Source organism: Thamnophis elegans, chromosome 1 (genome assembly GCF_009769535.1).
Source record: "Thamnophis elegans isolate rThaEle1 chromosome 1, rThaEle1.pri, whole genome shotgun sequence".
Classification (NCBI taxonomy): Eukaryota; Metazoa; Chordata; class Lepidosauria; order Squamata; family Colubridae; genus Thamnophis; species Thamnophis elegans.
This window is the reverse complement of record NC_045541.1, coordinates 133,147,886-133,164,426: the sequence shown is the minus strand read 5'-3', so window position 1 is coordinate 133,164,426 and position 16,541 is coordinate 133,147,886. Positions and strand designations below refer to the sequence as shown.

The window sequence follows — 16,541 nt, the reverse complement described above, 5'->3', positions numbered from 1 at the left end:
ATCCGTCTGTGGGGGGCGCTGGGGACAGGCCGGGCCCCTTCTTCCCACCTCTATCCCCCCCACTCTTGAGGGACAAGCCCTTTCCCCTGTCCCAACGGTGGAATTTGAGGCTACCTCTGCTTTCCCTCTCCCTCCCTCAGTTGTGCAGCAGCGGCAGCGGCAGCTCTCAGCCTGGGCGGCAGCGTCACGCAGGCTGTGGAAGGAGGAGGAGGAGGAGGAGGGAACCAACCAAAGAGAGGCTTTTACCGAGTCTGCGCCCCACAGCCAGGACCGTCCTGGCGCCTCAAGCCGCGTTTCTTCCTGCAAAGCCCTTCTGGCGTCAAGCGGAACTCTCGGGTTGCCCGAAGGGCTTTGCAGGAAGAAACGTGGCTTGAGGCGCAAGGACGATCCTGGCTGTGGGGCGCAGACCCGGTAAAAGCCTCTCTTTGGTTGGTTCCCTCCTCCTCCTCCTCCTCCTCCTTCCACAGCCTGTGTGACGCTGCCGCCCAGGCTGAGAGCTGCCGCTGAAACAAGTTTGGGGAGCATGTGCGTGTCACCCGAAATGGCTACGCGTGTCAGCACTGACACGCGTGTCATAGGTTCACCATCACTGTGTTAGACCCTGCTTATGAACCCATCTATAGGTCTGCTGGCAATGTAAGCACTAAGAATGGCCATTTACAGAACACTGTCCAGGAGAAGAATGACTCCAGGATCCCACTCTGTCTAGATAGCTTAAGTAGTTTGCACATTTGAAATTTTACAAGGTAAAAACCAGTGTTTGGCTAAACTTTAATAATTAATTTAATGAAATAAACTGTAATTAATTGTTCAGCTAAATCTATATTTTCATTATTTTTTTTAAATAAACCATTTCAGTGAATTATGCTCCTCCTTTGTGCTAGTGTATTTAGAATATAATAATAATATTTATCTGTTAAATCTGTTAGATTTAAAGTTTTGTTGGCCTTTCCAAAAACTATACTGTACAGGTTTGTTTTAGGGCTGGTATCAGGTATACAAGTTTCAAGAGGTATTGTTTTGTAATCTCCTAAGTAAATTAATACTTCGTAAAAACAAGACCCAATTTGATATAAGTCTCATGGTTTTAATGTTCTAAATTATAATGAAGCTTTTGAATAGCCTACTAAAAGAATATCCTTTTAAAAAGTATAAGGTTGTCTCATATTTGTGCGTAGCTATAGTTTTATTAGCTCATCTTTCTTTTTCCTGTATTAACTTTCTAGTTTTGGACAGTCATCCATATTTCTGCTGGGAGGATTGAAACGAGATGAAACCCCTGCGGCCCTGTTCACACATAGCGGAGACATTATGATAATGTCTGGTTTCAGCCGCCTACTGTATCACGCAGTTCCCAAGATCCTTCCCAATCTAGAAGGAAAGCCTTTGCCTTCTTCCTTAGAGCTACCGCTCTCTGCTGAATTTCCTGCAGACTCTGTGATTGAGCTCTGTTCCGATGAAGATTGGAAAACGTGTGCCAGATATTTGGAAGCATCCCGTATTAATATGACTGTGAGACAGGTACTAGCTGAAGGTCAGAGCTTCTTGACTGAAACTAGGACAGAGAGCAAACAAAATGCCTTCTCCACAGACTATCATGGAAAATATACAGAAACCATAACACACAAGCCTATTATCAACAAATGAACCCATCTTTTTTTCATCATGACTTCAGAGACATAAAAAGCCAACACACAGCAGAAGAAATGGGATATGCCATTGAAAGAAAATTGATTAACTGTGAAAATAAGTATCTATATGAACTTCACAGTCAAAGTGTATAGCTCAGGTGAGAAAATCCAGTGCTGTTTCTGTTGCGTGAAAACCATATAGCAAATCTATGTATTTTGATCTAAGTTATTTTGATGCTTTGCAGAAATCAACACTTTCCTTAGTCTTTCTTGTTATTTGCTTTGAGATATCAAAGAGGAGGGTTCAGTTAAAAAGCAGATTTGGGTAATCCATAATGTGCCAGATGGTCAGCTTAGCTCTGAACTTCTCTGGCACAATTAGTTGTTCCCTCACTTTTTTGTGTGTTTGGAACCTTTCTGGGCCTCACTAGCACTCCCCTTTACACAAAAGCTAATTTATCTTTGCACATCATATCACTAGACAAGATTTTCTTCCAACAGCCTTGCAAAGACTGATCTGCTTTTTGCAATGAATTTATGTCCCTGCCAATCCTCACTACAGGGAAATCCATCTCCCTTTGGCTGTGATGTTTGTGGTTGTTTCTCAGCTGCTTTCTTTGGGACTAACTGTCCCATAGTGGTGGGTGGTGGTGGTGTTCAGTTGACGTATTTGAATAACTGCTGGCATGCCAGCCAGCACTTCCCTAATTATAGATATGTCCATCCCCATCATGATATCAACTGAAAGACTTTGACACTTCCCAGCCCAGCAGTGATTTTCAGACACTCTACCATATCACTTGTTCTATCATGAATATTTTATTTTGTCCCCAGAGATGCTTCCTTTCTGGGTCAACATTCACCTGCAATGATTCTGTGATTGCTTTTCCCTGTGTTTTTCTGTGCCATATTGAGCGCCTGCATACAGGTAGTCCTCAACTTACCATATTTTTCGGAGTATAAGACGCACCTTTTTCCCTCAAAAAAGAGGCTGAAAATCTGGGTGCATCTTATATACAGAATACAGCATTTATTTGCCTCCTGAAACCCCGTCCCTTCACCAAAATGGCCGTGCATAGCTTGTAGGAAGCTTTCAGAGAGCTCCTGGGGGCTGGGGAGGGCAGAAATGAGCAAAAAATGAGCCGGTTTTTGCTCAATTTTGCCTGCCCCCCCAGCCCGCAGGAGCACTCTATAAGCTTCCTAATACCCTTTTTTTTTTCCGTTTTTGCCCCACCCACCCCCAACATTCTACAAGCCTCCTAAAGTCTATTCATCTTATACTCCGGTGTGTCTTATACTACGAAAAATATGGTATATCCCTGCCATGACCAATGAGACTTCTTGTCTTGATGTTTAATCAGAGCAGCTCTAGCTAATGGCCAGGTCTGCTCATCATACCTTGGGACAGCACACCTGCCCATCCTTCAGGGTCAAAATGTACCTTTATCCCCCTTTTACTCTGATGGCTAGCTCAAACCAATAGAGAACTAAGCAAGGTGAGTCTTTAAAACCCATATGTCACCAATCGCCTAGAAATTTAATAATAATTAAATATCTTGAGGCACTTTGCTCACTGCATATGATCAAAGTGCACATTGACTTCCCTGAATACTAATTTTTGAATGTTGTCTTTCCTGGAGCCATGGCTGTGCTGACTGGAGAAATGCTGTAAGATTTTCAATATATATGTAATCTATTAAGTGATATCAAGGATTCATTTTGTGAGCAGGATGGGCTCTTTTATTTTAAAAAGCTTCCATTCTTGGAGCAAAATAATTAGAAATTATCTGGTGATTTTTCTTTTCAAAATGTCCTTTTCTTCTCCTTGTCTATGAATACTAAAACAGTCCTGTTCCATCAGCATCAGGCCATTTAGCTGCATGCATAATGCAATCTTCGCAGCCTGCTTCCTTTAGGAGGAGATTGAAGAGAATGACTTTACAAATGGGAACAATGAAGTTGTAGAAGCAGCACCCAATAAGAAAATTAATCAGTGACTATCTCTGTTGCCCAAAAGGTAAATATATTGAAACAAATAAGGACAACAGTCTTTTGTGCCCATCTATTTTAGTATCCTGGTTTCCTTATCTAGGTTTTAATGCAGTTTTAATTGCCAGAGTGAATGCTCTATCCCAGAGGTATTTTGTTATACTTCCCTCATGAATAAGCTTACTCTATTTTAAATTAAAGATCTATATCTAACTCGAAGAACAGTTTTCATCATCACCTCCTTCTTTATCCTCACCTTAAGTTATTTTCCTGTATTGCTTAAACTCTTTTGTACAAAACTCACACTCTTTTCTCCGTTCCCTTTTTAACTATGTTGTTCAGCTGTTCTTTGCAGAAAAGGGGCATCTGCTCATCTTTTCTGGGTTACAATATAAGCAATCTGTGCCCAGCATTTTTCCAGTATTCAGCCATAGTATGGATTTGGTTTTGTCTTTTGTATCTCTGTAACTTGTACAGTTATTGATTCCCAAAGAATTTTCCCAGTAATTATTGATATTGTTTCCAAGTGTCAGCTTCTTAGTTGTTTAGACAGGGGAAATTATTCCGGACAAAGTTTGAACCATATTTCTATTTTCTTGGTTATAATTATTATAATTGTTGAGTATTCTCAACAACAGCCATGGTGGCACAGTGGTCAAAATGCAGCATTGCAAGCTAATTTTGCCAACTGCCAGGAGTTCGATTCAGACTGGCTCAAGGTTGATTCAGCCTTCCATCCTTCTGAGGTTGGTAAAATGATGACTTAGATTGTTGAGGGAAATACATTGACTCTGTAAACTACTTAGAGAGGACAGGAAAGCACTATGAAGGGGTCTATAAATCAAAATGCTATTGCTATTGCTATTCTATTGTTCATTTGTACAATGGGGATTACTATAGTAAGCACTTTACTGTGATCAATCTAGTCTGTGTAATAGCAGTTTTTCCATATAATCCAGATTTTAGGAGGTGGGGGGTGGGATTGTCCTTGTGGCACATAATAAGGATGTCTTAGCTGATCCCGCTATTGAATCCCCATTCATTGTTCATATGTGAACAATATGTTTGTCTCTTTTAGAAAGAGATTGTTGTTAGGTGCCCCATGTCAAGTTGATGGGAGGCTTGCCTTATAAATGATATTTTGCTGTTTCCAATGCAATCCCTCCATCCCATGGTTGTTCCTGGTATAACAACCAAGAGCATTATAGCTAATGGAAGCATTCAAATCTGAAAACTGCTCTTTCCAACAGAAGTTGCTCAGAAGTACTCCATGATTAAAATCTACCCAAAAAACTATAAATCTAATCTTGTTGACGTAACCTGAATGGACTATTAAAGGTAACTAGATGGAATGATATATTAAAGTTGAGAAAAAAACTCAATCCTAGATAAAAAGTAGGCCTCAAAGCAGAGCAGCAACATATTGGGAACAGCTGCTACTCTTGCTACTCCCAGTGGCTTAAAGGTAATTTTAATTCAGCATCCATTCATTCAATGACTGTTCAAAATTACAATATTTTGGCCAATGTAACACACCTGCAATCACATGAACAAAATTCAGGCCCATCTGCATTTACGAGCACCTTTTTGTGCCCATCTACTCACTGCTGTCAGCTGCCTCTGCTGCCTGACCTTCCTCATCCACCACCGTGCATGCCAAGCTGGGGCTTTTTTTTCATATAGTCTTCTTTTGCACTGGTAATAAACAAAGCATCTGTTTGCACCCTACCCTTAGTTTGTGCACTAGCCTCCATTCGCACATCAGTCAAGGTCTTTATATGTGTTGGCCAGGACCTCCATTAATGGTGTTCTGCAGCTGAACTAAAGATGGCATAAAAGAATGGTCTTGCAGGTACAGTAGTGACATAATGTGGCAGATATAGCAACAAGCAAGGCTGGGCAGTTGGGACATCCAACAGCAGCAGGTAAGGAGGCAGCCAAAAGGGCAAAGATAGGGGGGAGATAGATGGATGGATGGTTGAAGTGAAGGCCATCCCTTACTGGTTTCCAAGAATGGCTTGGATCTGGGTGCGTCCTTGTCAAAAGGCCGCATAGGATTCACTCAACAACAAACTGGGATTGCTGCAACTGCCATCACTAAGCAGGGTGGTCATATGATGTTTCACTTAATGACCACGTTGCTTAGTGAAGGAGTTTCCAGTTCCAATTAATCTCATTAAATGAGAACTGTCTTTACTTGCTTACAGTATTGGAAAAGAAAAGGCTGAGATTAGGTTAGGGAATGAAAACCCTTCAGACTGTGTAGCACTCAATGGTCAAATGGAATTAATTGAATTTAATGATCCCTAAATGGTTCTCTTGCTCTTTGAGGCATTCTTGACACGGAGAGAAAAGAAATGAAATGACTTTGTGCAATCCATCATCTCTTCTCATTCAAGAGATACAAAAGCTACAGTCACACCAATATAAGCAGAAATGGTTTAATTATCCATTGGTGCAAGGAAGGATCTGAACATAATTCTTGGTGACAGAAGCTGCTCCTGGGTCAAAATACAGACTTAAATCAGTCAGTTTTTTTTGTTGGTCATGCATGATGTATGCAGTACTGATTTAAAAAACTCTATGTCCTTGCTTAATCATTATTAGTATAAAGATTCAGCAAACACATGCGAAAACCAGCTGTACGTTTGAAAGTGAAGATACTGGTCAACAGCTTCTGCCTTTTAGGATTGACATCAACAATACCAGAGGTGGTATTCAGCAGATTCTCACCAGTTCTGGAGAATCGGTAGCAGAAAATTTCAGTAGTTTGGAGAACCGGTAAATACCACTTCTGACTGGTCCCACCCCCTTCTATTCTCTGCCTCCCGAGTCCCAGCTGATTGGGAAGAAATTAAGATTTTGCAGTAACCTTCCCCTGGAGAGGGGAGGGAATGGAGATTTTACAGTATCTTTCCCCTGCCACACCCGCAGCCATGCCCGCAGAACCAGTAGTAAAAAATATTGAATCCCACCACTGAACAATACCATTCAGCATACCCCAAAGACTACTACATAGTACAGTAGATTTGAAAGTCTTGGAAAAGATATGGCAGACGTCATGATGTGTACAATCAGGATCACAGTGTCTTTCCTATGAAACTTTAGAAGCAACAGTTGGTCTCTGAAGAGGCAAGATAGAAAGAACATTGCCACATTTGAACTCAGGTGTTGGAACACATTCCTGAGAATACCATGGATCACCAAAAAAACAATTGGACTATCAAACAAATCAGCTCAAAATTCTCACTTGAGGCACAGGTATCCAGGTTTAAATTATCTTGCTTTGGATACATTATGATCTTTTGTTGGGAAAGGTGGAAGGAAAAAGAAAAGTATGATCAGCAGCAAAGTGTATTAACTCAGTCACAGTGATGAGCGCACTATTGCAGGACTGAATCACTAGGAGAAAATCTAGATACGGGATGGACCACTAAGGTTCAACATCGACTTGATAGAAGTATAATCAGTAGGTCTTGGGGATGGGAGGGGCGGGGGAAGAAATAGTTAAGATATCCTGTTTAGTCATAAATCTAGTCCAAGGTCAAACACACAGTGCTTCTATTCAATAGTCCAGGATTTTAATCAATATCCAGGTGAGGCAATAGAAGGCATGTGACTCAACTTCACATTATATATATCAGCAAACAAAGTTTGCAATAAGTATTCTGTGCTGCTTACGCAATTGTTGAAACAAATCTGGGTTGCTTTCTAAAGTCCTTTCTACCTTACTGTAGCTGGCTCTTAACTCTGGTCTTTCCTCAGATTATGTACATTGCGTGTGATTGTTTTAACGTACAATGTCTATGGAGATTCTCAGTCATCCTGGTACAGATTGTCCCAAAGCAAAAGCAATAGTACTTAGACTTCTATACCGCTTCAGCGCTTTACAGACCTCTCTAAGCGGTTTACAGAGTCAGCCTATTGCCCCAACAATCTGGGTTCTCATTTTACCCACCTCAGAAGGATGGAAGGCTGAGTCAGCCTTGAGCCTGGTGAGATTCAAACCGCCAAATTGTAGGCAGCCGGCAGGCAGCAGAAGTAGCCTGCAGCAATATTGCATTCTAACCACTGTGCCACCTTGGCCCTATAAAAGGTGCTTTTTGAAGAGGCAACTGGACTTTTTGTTTTTGCAGATGTTTTGCTTCCCATCCAACCTCTTCAGCTCTGACTGGATGGTGGGGAATGGAAGGATTTATACTCCTTGCAGATAGCTGGTCTTTTGCATTCTTTCACCTGGAGGTTTAGGTTTATGTCATCAGGGTCACCTGAGTGCTGCAAATGGGCGTAGAACCTTCTTGAAACTGTTGAAAGGACTATGTGGTAGATTGGAGATAGACGATGTTGTATCCCTCCATCTCTGTTGGGAGATTTTAATGTACAAGCACTCCTCCAGAATTCTGCCTTCCATTGTTCTCTCGTTAAATACTGACCTATTTGTGTCCTGAGAGAAGGAGGCTCAGAGTTTACTAAATTTGGATAGTCATGGGCAGAGGAATCTAGTAACTGTCCCTTTGCTGAATTCTGGCACAGCTTCTTGATTTTTTTTCCTCAACGGAGGAAATGCATGTGAGAGAGCATACTGCCATGAAAATGGCCAATACCTGTGCTGCTTTTAGCCTCTCTCTCTCTGAGGCCTCTTCCCAGCCAACACAGCAACCTTGGCTATAAAAGCTATGCTGAAGACTAGTTAGTGTGGTGATTGTGTGTGTGTGTTTATATGTGGAAGCAAAGCACCTGAACGAGATAATGTTGTCTAACAGTACTCACAAGGAGTAATGGTAAGACTCACAAATAGTGGTAGTTGGAACAGAAGTAATAGGAATAATAGCAGTGGGAAGAATGAAGTAATATCTTGTGTATGTTTGTGTATGTGTGTTGTTTAAGAACTTGTGTTCAGTGGTGGGTTTCCTTTTTTTTTACTACTGGTTTGCTTGTGCTTGCGAGAGCTCCTGAGGGCTGGGGAGAGCAGAAACGAGCAAAAAACAGGCTATTTCCCCCCCCCAGCCCCCAGCAGCACTCTATAACCCTCCATAAGGCTATGCATGTAATTTCTTTTGACAAAAATGGGCCCGTTTTCGTGAAAAAGGCTGTTTTTTGCTCATTTTTGCTCCCCCCCAGCAGCACTCTGCAAGCCCCCCCCTCCCAAGGCTATTTATGCTTTTAAAAAAAACAGGCTGTTTTCGCGGAAAATGCGCAATTTGTGGGAGGTTTGCAGAGTGCAAAAACTCCCCCCCGCTTTTTTTGGGAAAGTTCTTTAACTGATTGATGAGAATTATATTGATCAAGTGCTGTGCCAGCAGAAACAAAGTCTTAGGTGCTGCAGATTATCAGCGATTTCCTTCTCCAGCATATAGATAAATACACCTGGAAACATCTACCTACCTACCCTCTCTCTCTCCCTACCTACCTACTGTATTTCTCTCTATCCCTCTACCTACCAACCTACCTACTCTCTCTCTCTCTCTCTCTACACCTATCTACTGTATTTCTCTATCTCTATTTCTCTGTCTCTATCTCTCTACCTACCTATCTACTGTATTTCTCTATCTCTATTTCTCTGTCTCTATCTCTCTACCTACCTACCTACCTACCTACCTACCTACACACACTATCTCTCCCCCTACTGTATTTCTCTTTCTCTCCCTCTCTCTCTCTCTACCTACCTACTTTTTTTTAATTTGCCTCTACAAAACTTTGGTGTGTCTTATACTCCAAAAATATTGTAAATAAATAAGACTAGATGAATGACGCAAAGAAAAAGTGGCAGAGAAAGTAATTTTAGAATAGTTTCCAGAACTACTCCTTGACAAAGTGAAGTTTCAGATGCAAGAACATAACCCAGAAACGGATAAAAGTAGTAGAAGAATTGGCTTTGGACTACATGCCAGGAAAAGATCAGAAAGAAAGAGAAAAATAAGGTTTCGTTCATATACAAAGGAACAAAGAAATACTAGATGCCCAGGGATATTGCAAGGAGATATTGGAACAAGCCTATGAAAATCTATGATCTAGACATATTGGTACATACAGAATTTTGGATAATTTTATTAGCCAGAAATTTGTAAAGATATGGCCCATTATTGTAGTTCCTTTCCTGTGTGTCAGTTGGTAAAAGGGAAACATGATAGAGCTGCTATGGAGAGAGTGTCTTTAATCCTATTCTGTTTTCTAAAATAGCCATGGAGATTGTGGCCCCTTTGCCACCATTGAGTAAAAGAAATGTGTGTATCCTCGTGGTCTGCAATTTTGCAACCTGATATCTGAAGCAGTTTCATTAAGGAATGTAATGGCCAATAAGAATAGCTGAGGAACTGGTCAAAATCTTCACTAGGGTAGTCATACCAAATGAGATCCTTGCGCATCAAGGAGCCAATTTACAATTGTCACTAATTTAAAAAGGAGCGAGTAACCACAGAAAGGACGTTGGTCTTACCTGAACGTCTATTTTCAGAAGGGGGAGGGAATGGTCACACGTGGGTTGTTGTCAAAGCCTGATTGGTCCAAGACTGAGAGAAAACGCTTAAATACTGGTGCCTTCCATTCCTATCCCAGTTTCCTCGAAGGCGAACGGTAGAACTGAAAAGACAAAAAAACAACACACAACAAAACCCCCGGGAACCACCCGGGCCCTCCCCTTGGCCCTGACGGAAAGGTCTCAGGGCGGGTTGTGACCATTCCCTCCCCCTTCTGAAAATAGACGTTCAGGTAAGACCAACGTCCTTTTTCCAGAAGAGGGGGAGGGAATGGTCACACGTGGGACATACCCAAGCTACCGTCCCAGGGAGGGAGAACGAGAATCACCAGGGCCCAAGGGGAGCCTCAACCGCCACCCCCAGAGGGTCCTGCCACCAAGGACACACTCGCATCTGCAAAGCTCCCAGACCATAGCGCCGGAGGAAGAAGCCGGGGAATCCAGAGGCCGCGCGACAGACGGCCTCAACTGGCCCGAGGCCACGCTCGTGTCGCTCCTAATAGGCTGGGCCGTGAACTCTGACGGGACTGGCCCGTCGACCCGAAACCCCGAGGGCTTCCGCAATGGCCCGGCGCAGCCAACGCCAACGGTGGCTGAAGACACGCACGAACCCAGCGACCCCCGGCTGGAGGATCAGTCCACAAGGGCTCGACCTACGGACCCCTCGGTCCGCTGGCGATGGAGCCACAGGGCGCGGTGCGCGCCCAACCAATGCCAGAGCTTAGCGAAGGAAGTGGCCACCTACGGGAAGAAGGCACGAGCAAGGCGAAGCCTCGCCCCGCCCCTTAGAGGCGACGGGAACGACCTCAGAGCAGGGTGCCCAACTCCACGTACCCGGGCGGAGACAACCGCCACCAGGGAGCCAGCCGACGAGCATACCGAAGAGATTCGAAGAAGCCCCCCCTGAGCACAAGGGGGAAGAACACACGGGGAACCCGCGGACCGAGGGGGACCCAGAAGCCGCCCCCTACCGAGAAGCTCGATCAGGGGGACCTGAGAGAGGGAGAACCCCCACCCCCTCCAGGGCTGAAACAATTCCGCCACCAGGCGGCACAATCTTGTGGGTTTCCGAAGTCAGGCCCCTCCTGCAGGAACTCCTGACGTTTGAGAGAAAGGTGCCCTGCCAGGCGAAGCCAGGGGAGGCCAGGCGGATAACACCGCCGGACGATACCCAGGTGGAACCGCAGCCGCGGTCCGTACGGCCCCCAGGCATCCCTAGTCGAGAGTGACCCCGTTGGCTAGACCAGCCTCCAACAGCTGCCGGACAAGAGTCATGGGCCGGATGCAACCCCAGGGACCAGGCGAAGCAGGACCACCACCCCCCGCTGCCAGGCCAACCCTTCCCGCGGGCGCCTCCGCGGAGGGCCACCGACAGCTGGACGAGGTCCGCGAACCAAGGCCCCTAGGTCCTAATGGCCCACCCCCACGATCAGGGTCCCCATGCCACCCCCCTCCGGGGAGACCTGGAACCAGGGGGACGGGAGGCCCCATACCGAGACCGCAGGTCACCTCCTTTCGAGGGCACTTGCGCCCTCCACAGATCAGGATAGGAAATGGGTGAAACCCCAGGGAGGAATAGAACACGCGGCGAGCAAGGGAGTGTCGAACTGTCGACAGATCTGCCAAAAAAGGAAGAACCGACGACTGAGGGAGTAGGCCCTCTCCCCTGGTCAGGGCCGCCCGACGCTGCCGAGCCGCCCGGAGACAGGAGAGCCTGGGGAGATTCTCGACTCTGGGGGCAACAGAGGCCCCACCGCCCAGACGTCCAGTCCCGAGCATTCCGGTCGAGGGCTGGAGAAGACCCCCCCCCTGACAGATGAGGGCCTGAGCGGTCCCCGTGCCAGCGGGAGGTCACGCGATGCCCAGCTACGGGACCCAAGGGAGCGCAGAGCCCAGCGGGACAGCACAAGTGCCATTCCAGTGACGAAGGGTAAGCCCCGAAAGCGACCACCTGCCGAGAGCGAACCGGGAGCCCCCTAACCAGGACGAGGCTCCCCAGGAGAGTCCAAGGGTCCGGCGGGCGGGACTATCCCTGCTCAAGAAACATCTCGCCCGATCTGATAGAGGGAGGTTGAAACCGAACAACATCCCTAAGGCCCTACGCCAGCGGGCATAGGCCGAGGTGGAGCTCCTGGACAGACTCACCCCCTCCCCTGACATGGAGCCTATGACCGACACCAGGCAAGCGGAAAGGGAAGAGGTGGACGCCGGAGAAGCCAGCCGAGGAACAGGACGGGGCTCCGGGCTCCTAGAACAGGCGCTAAATAACCGAAGACCTGAATAGGCTAGCCCGCCAAGGAATCAGAGCCCCCAGGATGGGGCGCGGACAAGTCGCCCGGGCCGCCAGGCCTTAGTGAAATCCGGAGAACGGAGACCAGACCAAGGGAAAAGCCCCAGGGGGGAACCTCAGGGACCCGCGATGGCCGGCCAGAGCCGAGGAACGAAGATAAGCCCCCCGAAGAGCCACCAGGCCAGGGGCCTCCTGTCTGAAACCCCGAAGGACCGAAAGGGGGGAGAACGCTCTCCCCGCCTGTGCACTAAAGCGGTGCAGAAACGAGAGGGCCCGCTAAGCCTTCCGGCCACCCGTCCGAACCGCAGACAGATGCGAGAGGCGCTCCAGGCCCTGGTCATCCGGAGGAGTCATCTGCACTCCCTGAAGGCCGAAGAGAAGGGCAATGGCCTGAACCACCGGGTAGCAGCCCCCCCCCGGCTCCCGGACGGAGGGATCCCCCAAAGAGCCGGCGGGGTGGAGAGAACCAACGCGGGAGCGAGGCAAGCAGAGGCCCGTGCCCAAGCGTCCAATGCCGGCCGCTCTGAGAACACGCCTAGCGGCTGATGGCCTCCAATGGGACGACCCGAGGTCAAGCCCCCCCCCCGAGCGGAAGGGGTGCTGCCCCCCCCCTTGTGGCTGGACCGTCTGGACCAGAGGAGGGAGCCGTAGGCGCTCCTGAGGGATGAGCTGGAGAACTGCCTACAAATGGAAGAGAAAAACGCAAGATTATTGACAGAATCGGAAATCCATGCTGGCACATGACAAAGAAGATTTAGATCCGGCTCAGCTGTCACAAGTGGGCGAACTGTCCCGTGTCTCCATCCTCGGACCGGGAAGAGCCCCCCCCCAAGGGGTCAGGCCTCTCGAAGGCATGGTCATCCAGAGACAGCGGGCCGAGCCGGTCCCCAGTCAGTGACGCCGGCAACGAAGCCCGGACGACGTGACCGAAGTGGTCAGCATCCTGGACGCAAACTTGAGCGAGCCCCAGTCGCCCCAGGGAGGAGGGGCTGGCTGCCCCGAGTCAGAAGAGACCCAGGCGGCGAGGCTCCCTGGGACGTGAAAGCGCTCCCGGCGCTGCCCCAGTCACTGACCGAGGCCTGACGAAACTACCGGGAGTTGAGTCCGCAGAGGGCGACCCCCGCAGCGGCAACAGGAGGACATCTTAGAAGCTCAGTGCGCCCGATGAAACCAGGGCAGCCACTAGAGGTGACGGACTGCAACTGGATCGCCCAGGCAAGGGCCCAGTTACTCTAGAGCCAATGGCCCAGGCCCCCAGACAGGTCGGAGGAATGCGTCCACTGTGGTCAGCGCCTCCGTGCCAAGGGAGGAGTCGAGATCTCTTTCCAGACCATGGCCGTGGCAGAACGTGGTCCTGCCAGGATCAGTGGGTGGAGGCATCAAGGTCCCCCCCACCAGCTGGCCATGCACCGAGCCTGCCCCAGGCACAGCAAACAGTCTGAGCCAAGACGCCCAGAGATGGGCCCATCCAGGGCCACAGCTGCGATTAAAACGCCTGAGCCGGTCTACTCTACATAACAAAGATCGGATTAGCCTGCAACAGAAACTCACCACCTGGCATCTTGGAACTCAATCTCCAAAAGGGAATGCTACAGATCTAAGCAGGCCAGGAAGAACCCCTGGCCTCAATAGAATTTTTTTTTTTAAATTATCATTATTATTATTAACTTATTTATTTATTTATTCATTAACTTTTAGTCCACTTTATTTTCCTAGCAAATTTCCAATTTCATCATTGACCGCGGATCAAGTAGGGGGGAACATAGCCCAACGATGGGCGCGGCCCAGACCTCCATGTCTAGAAGGGGCGGAGAACCATCTAATCCTCCGTACCACCATAGGCAAAACCAGGCCCCGGGAGAGCCTACCTGCACACGGGTTAAGACCCTCGACTCACCACCACCCCCTGGACCCCCTGAGTGGGGGAGGGAGAGAGGAACCCCACTCTACTTGGAAGGAAGGGGAAACCTGCCTGGGACCCCCAGGGCAGGAAAACCAACCCCTAGGAGTGATTTGGGGGGAAAAAAAAGGCCTGAGGCGGGACCAACCCCAGACCCTGGGATAAGGTCAAAGGCTCATACATGTAGGCCTGATGCAAGTCCCCAGAAATAATCCTACCAGTAATTCTCAACAGTTCTTGGACCAGAAAAGACTGAGAGGAAACTGGGATAGGAATGGAAGGCACCAGTATTTAAGCGTTTTCTCTCAGTCTTGGACCAATCAGGCTTTGACAACAACCCACGTGTGACCATTCCCTCCCCCTCTTCTGGAAAATGCCTCCAAATTTGAGGGACAAGTTACAGCAATTTTATACTTAAGAATTATCAGGTAAATATTGTCAGGAGCCTACTAACTTCATGTTTCTTAAGATGTCTCAGAATCTCTTTCCCGGTTATCTCAATTTGTTTAAGTTCTTTCAACTCCTGTCCTAAAAGTAATTACAGGGAATGGAGAATATTTTTAAACTTGACATTACCAAGCTAGATACTTTTGTCAGTACTTGACAGTAGAGAATAGTATTTGTTGACTGTAAAGTGTGGCATTATCCTGTCTTCATTAGAGTTGTGTTTGTTTGTTGTTAATCTACTCAGTTTAATTGGTTTTATTACCTCAAGATTTCTGAGGTCTGCTTATCCAGCTGGTTCTGTACATAAAACAAGGTAGTATTTCTTTTTAAAAATGCTACCTTGGCAGTTCTGCACCTGGGTCTGCTACTTAGTAGTCAAATGTTGACTTCCAGATTGTATTTCTAGGTTATTGTTACCACAGTTATGGTCTCCTCCCCAGCACTGTGCAATACTTTGTCTAGATCCGTGATGGTGAACCTATGGCATGCATGCCACAGGTGGCACAAATAGCCATCCGTGTGCATTTTTGGTCCGAGAAGGCTGCAGAGAGGCGTACTAGGCCCAAAGTAAGGCACATCACCGCATGTCTTCTCAGATGCATCAATGAAGGCAATAACAGTCGTAGGATACATCAGGGTCTACGGCGGGAAGAACGACATTCATGTTGGTTTCGTCATAGGAAAGGCGAAGTTAGCACCACAACTACCCCTCAACCAGTCCCGAGAACCAGCTCGCTTTAAACGCTTCTCCAGATGGAAACCTCTTGTGTTGGGCGTAGCAGTGATCGTCCTCACCACCCAGTTTCTTCAGATCCTGAAAACCCTATTAACATCACCCCAGCCACCTTGCTGACCCAGAAGACAGATGACTGGCCAGTACCAGCAGGGAACTTCGTTCCCAAAGACATGTATTGGAACTCATGGTCTATGAGACTTGGACACCAAGTGATGATGGACTAGTTCGCCAGATTGAAGTTCAGGTCGCAAAGCCACTGGAGTCACATCATGACCAGCAGACTTTTGCCAAGAAGCTCTACACCAGACAAATCACCAATTTGCCTTCTGGGGTTGTGGGTGATCTATCACTGGAAGTTTGTAAGAAAAGACTGGACAACCATTTGTCAGGGATGGGATAAGAACTTCTGCCTTGGGCAGGGGTTAGACTAGAAGATCTCCAAGGTCCCTTCCAGGCCTATGATTCTACTATCCAATGACCTTGTCACTCATATGCACCTAAACATAGAACATGCTGTTTTTACATCTTTTTTCTGCTGTCCTTATGACATTGCCTTTTAGCAAATTAACAAATAAATAGTTTTAGTTATGATCAAAGACCATCTGCTAGTTGCACACTATATAGTAGAAACCTTTATCACTAATAAAATGAAGAATAAGCTTAGCAATCTTCTAGGCCCAATCAGAAATAGCTCTTATTTGTTATCTGCAAACAACAGAAGATTAAAAATAGCCCCAAATATATAAATGGTTTAATTATTTTACATGGTTTCCTCTTTATATACCATAAGCAAGGATTCAGAAGCTCCTCCTTAGAATTACTTGAGTTGTGCACAAGATGGCTTCACAGACTGAAATGGATTAAATGTTAAGTTTGGAAAAACCTGGAAGAAATAATTGATGTAAACATTGAAAAGGAGAAAGAGAACTCTTACTTAATCCTTTAGGATAAAAAATGAGATGTACAATATACAACACCTGATTTTCACTGCAGTATTTTCATATAACCGTGAAGCAGTAATGGATGGTCCATAGAAGAACTTGCACATTTTAGCCAGAGCAAATCTTTAGGAA

General features: G+C 46.7%; 1 protein-coding gene across 4 annotated transcripts in view; it reads left to right on the top strand.

The window, feature by feature from the left end:
• The window catches only part of ALKBH1 (alkB homolog 1, histone H2A dioxygenase), a 25,206-nt gene extending 8,665 nt beyond the window's left edge, over positions 1–16,541 (top strand). For 3 of the 4 annotated variants that reach the window (XM_032232276.1, XM_032232265.1, XM_032232284.1), the window contains one exon: positions 1,227–2,609. In XM_032232276.1, the coding sequence (XP_032088167.1) occupies positions 1,227–1,647 (421 nt within the window). In that variant the 3' untranslated portion in view covers positions 1,648–2,609. Of the gene's footprint in view, positions 1–1,226; positions 2,610–15,412 lie in introns of those variants that run through there. The other variant, XR_004256575.1, reaches the window with a different exon arrangement.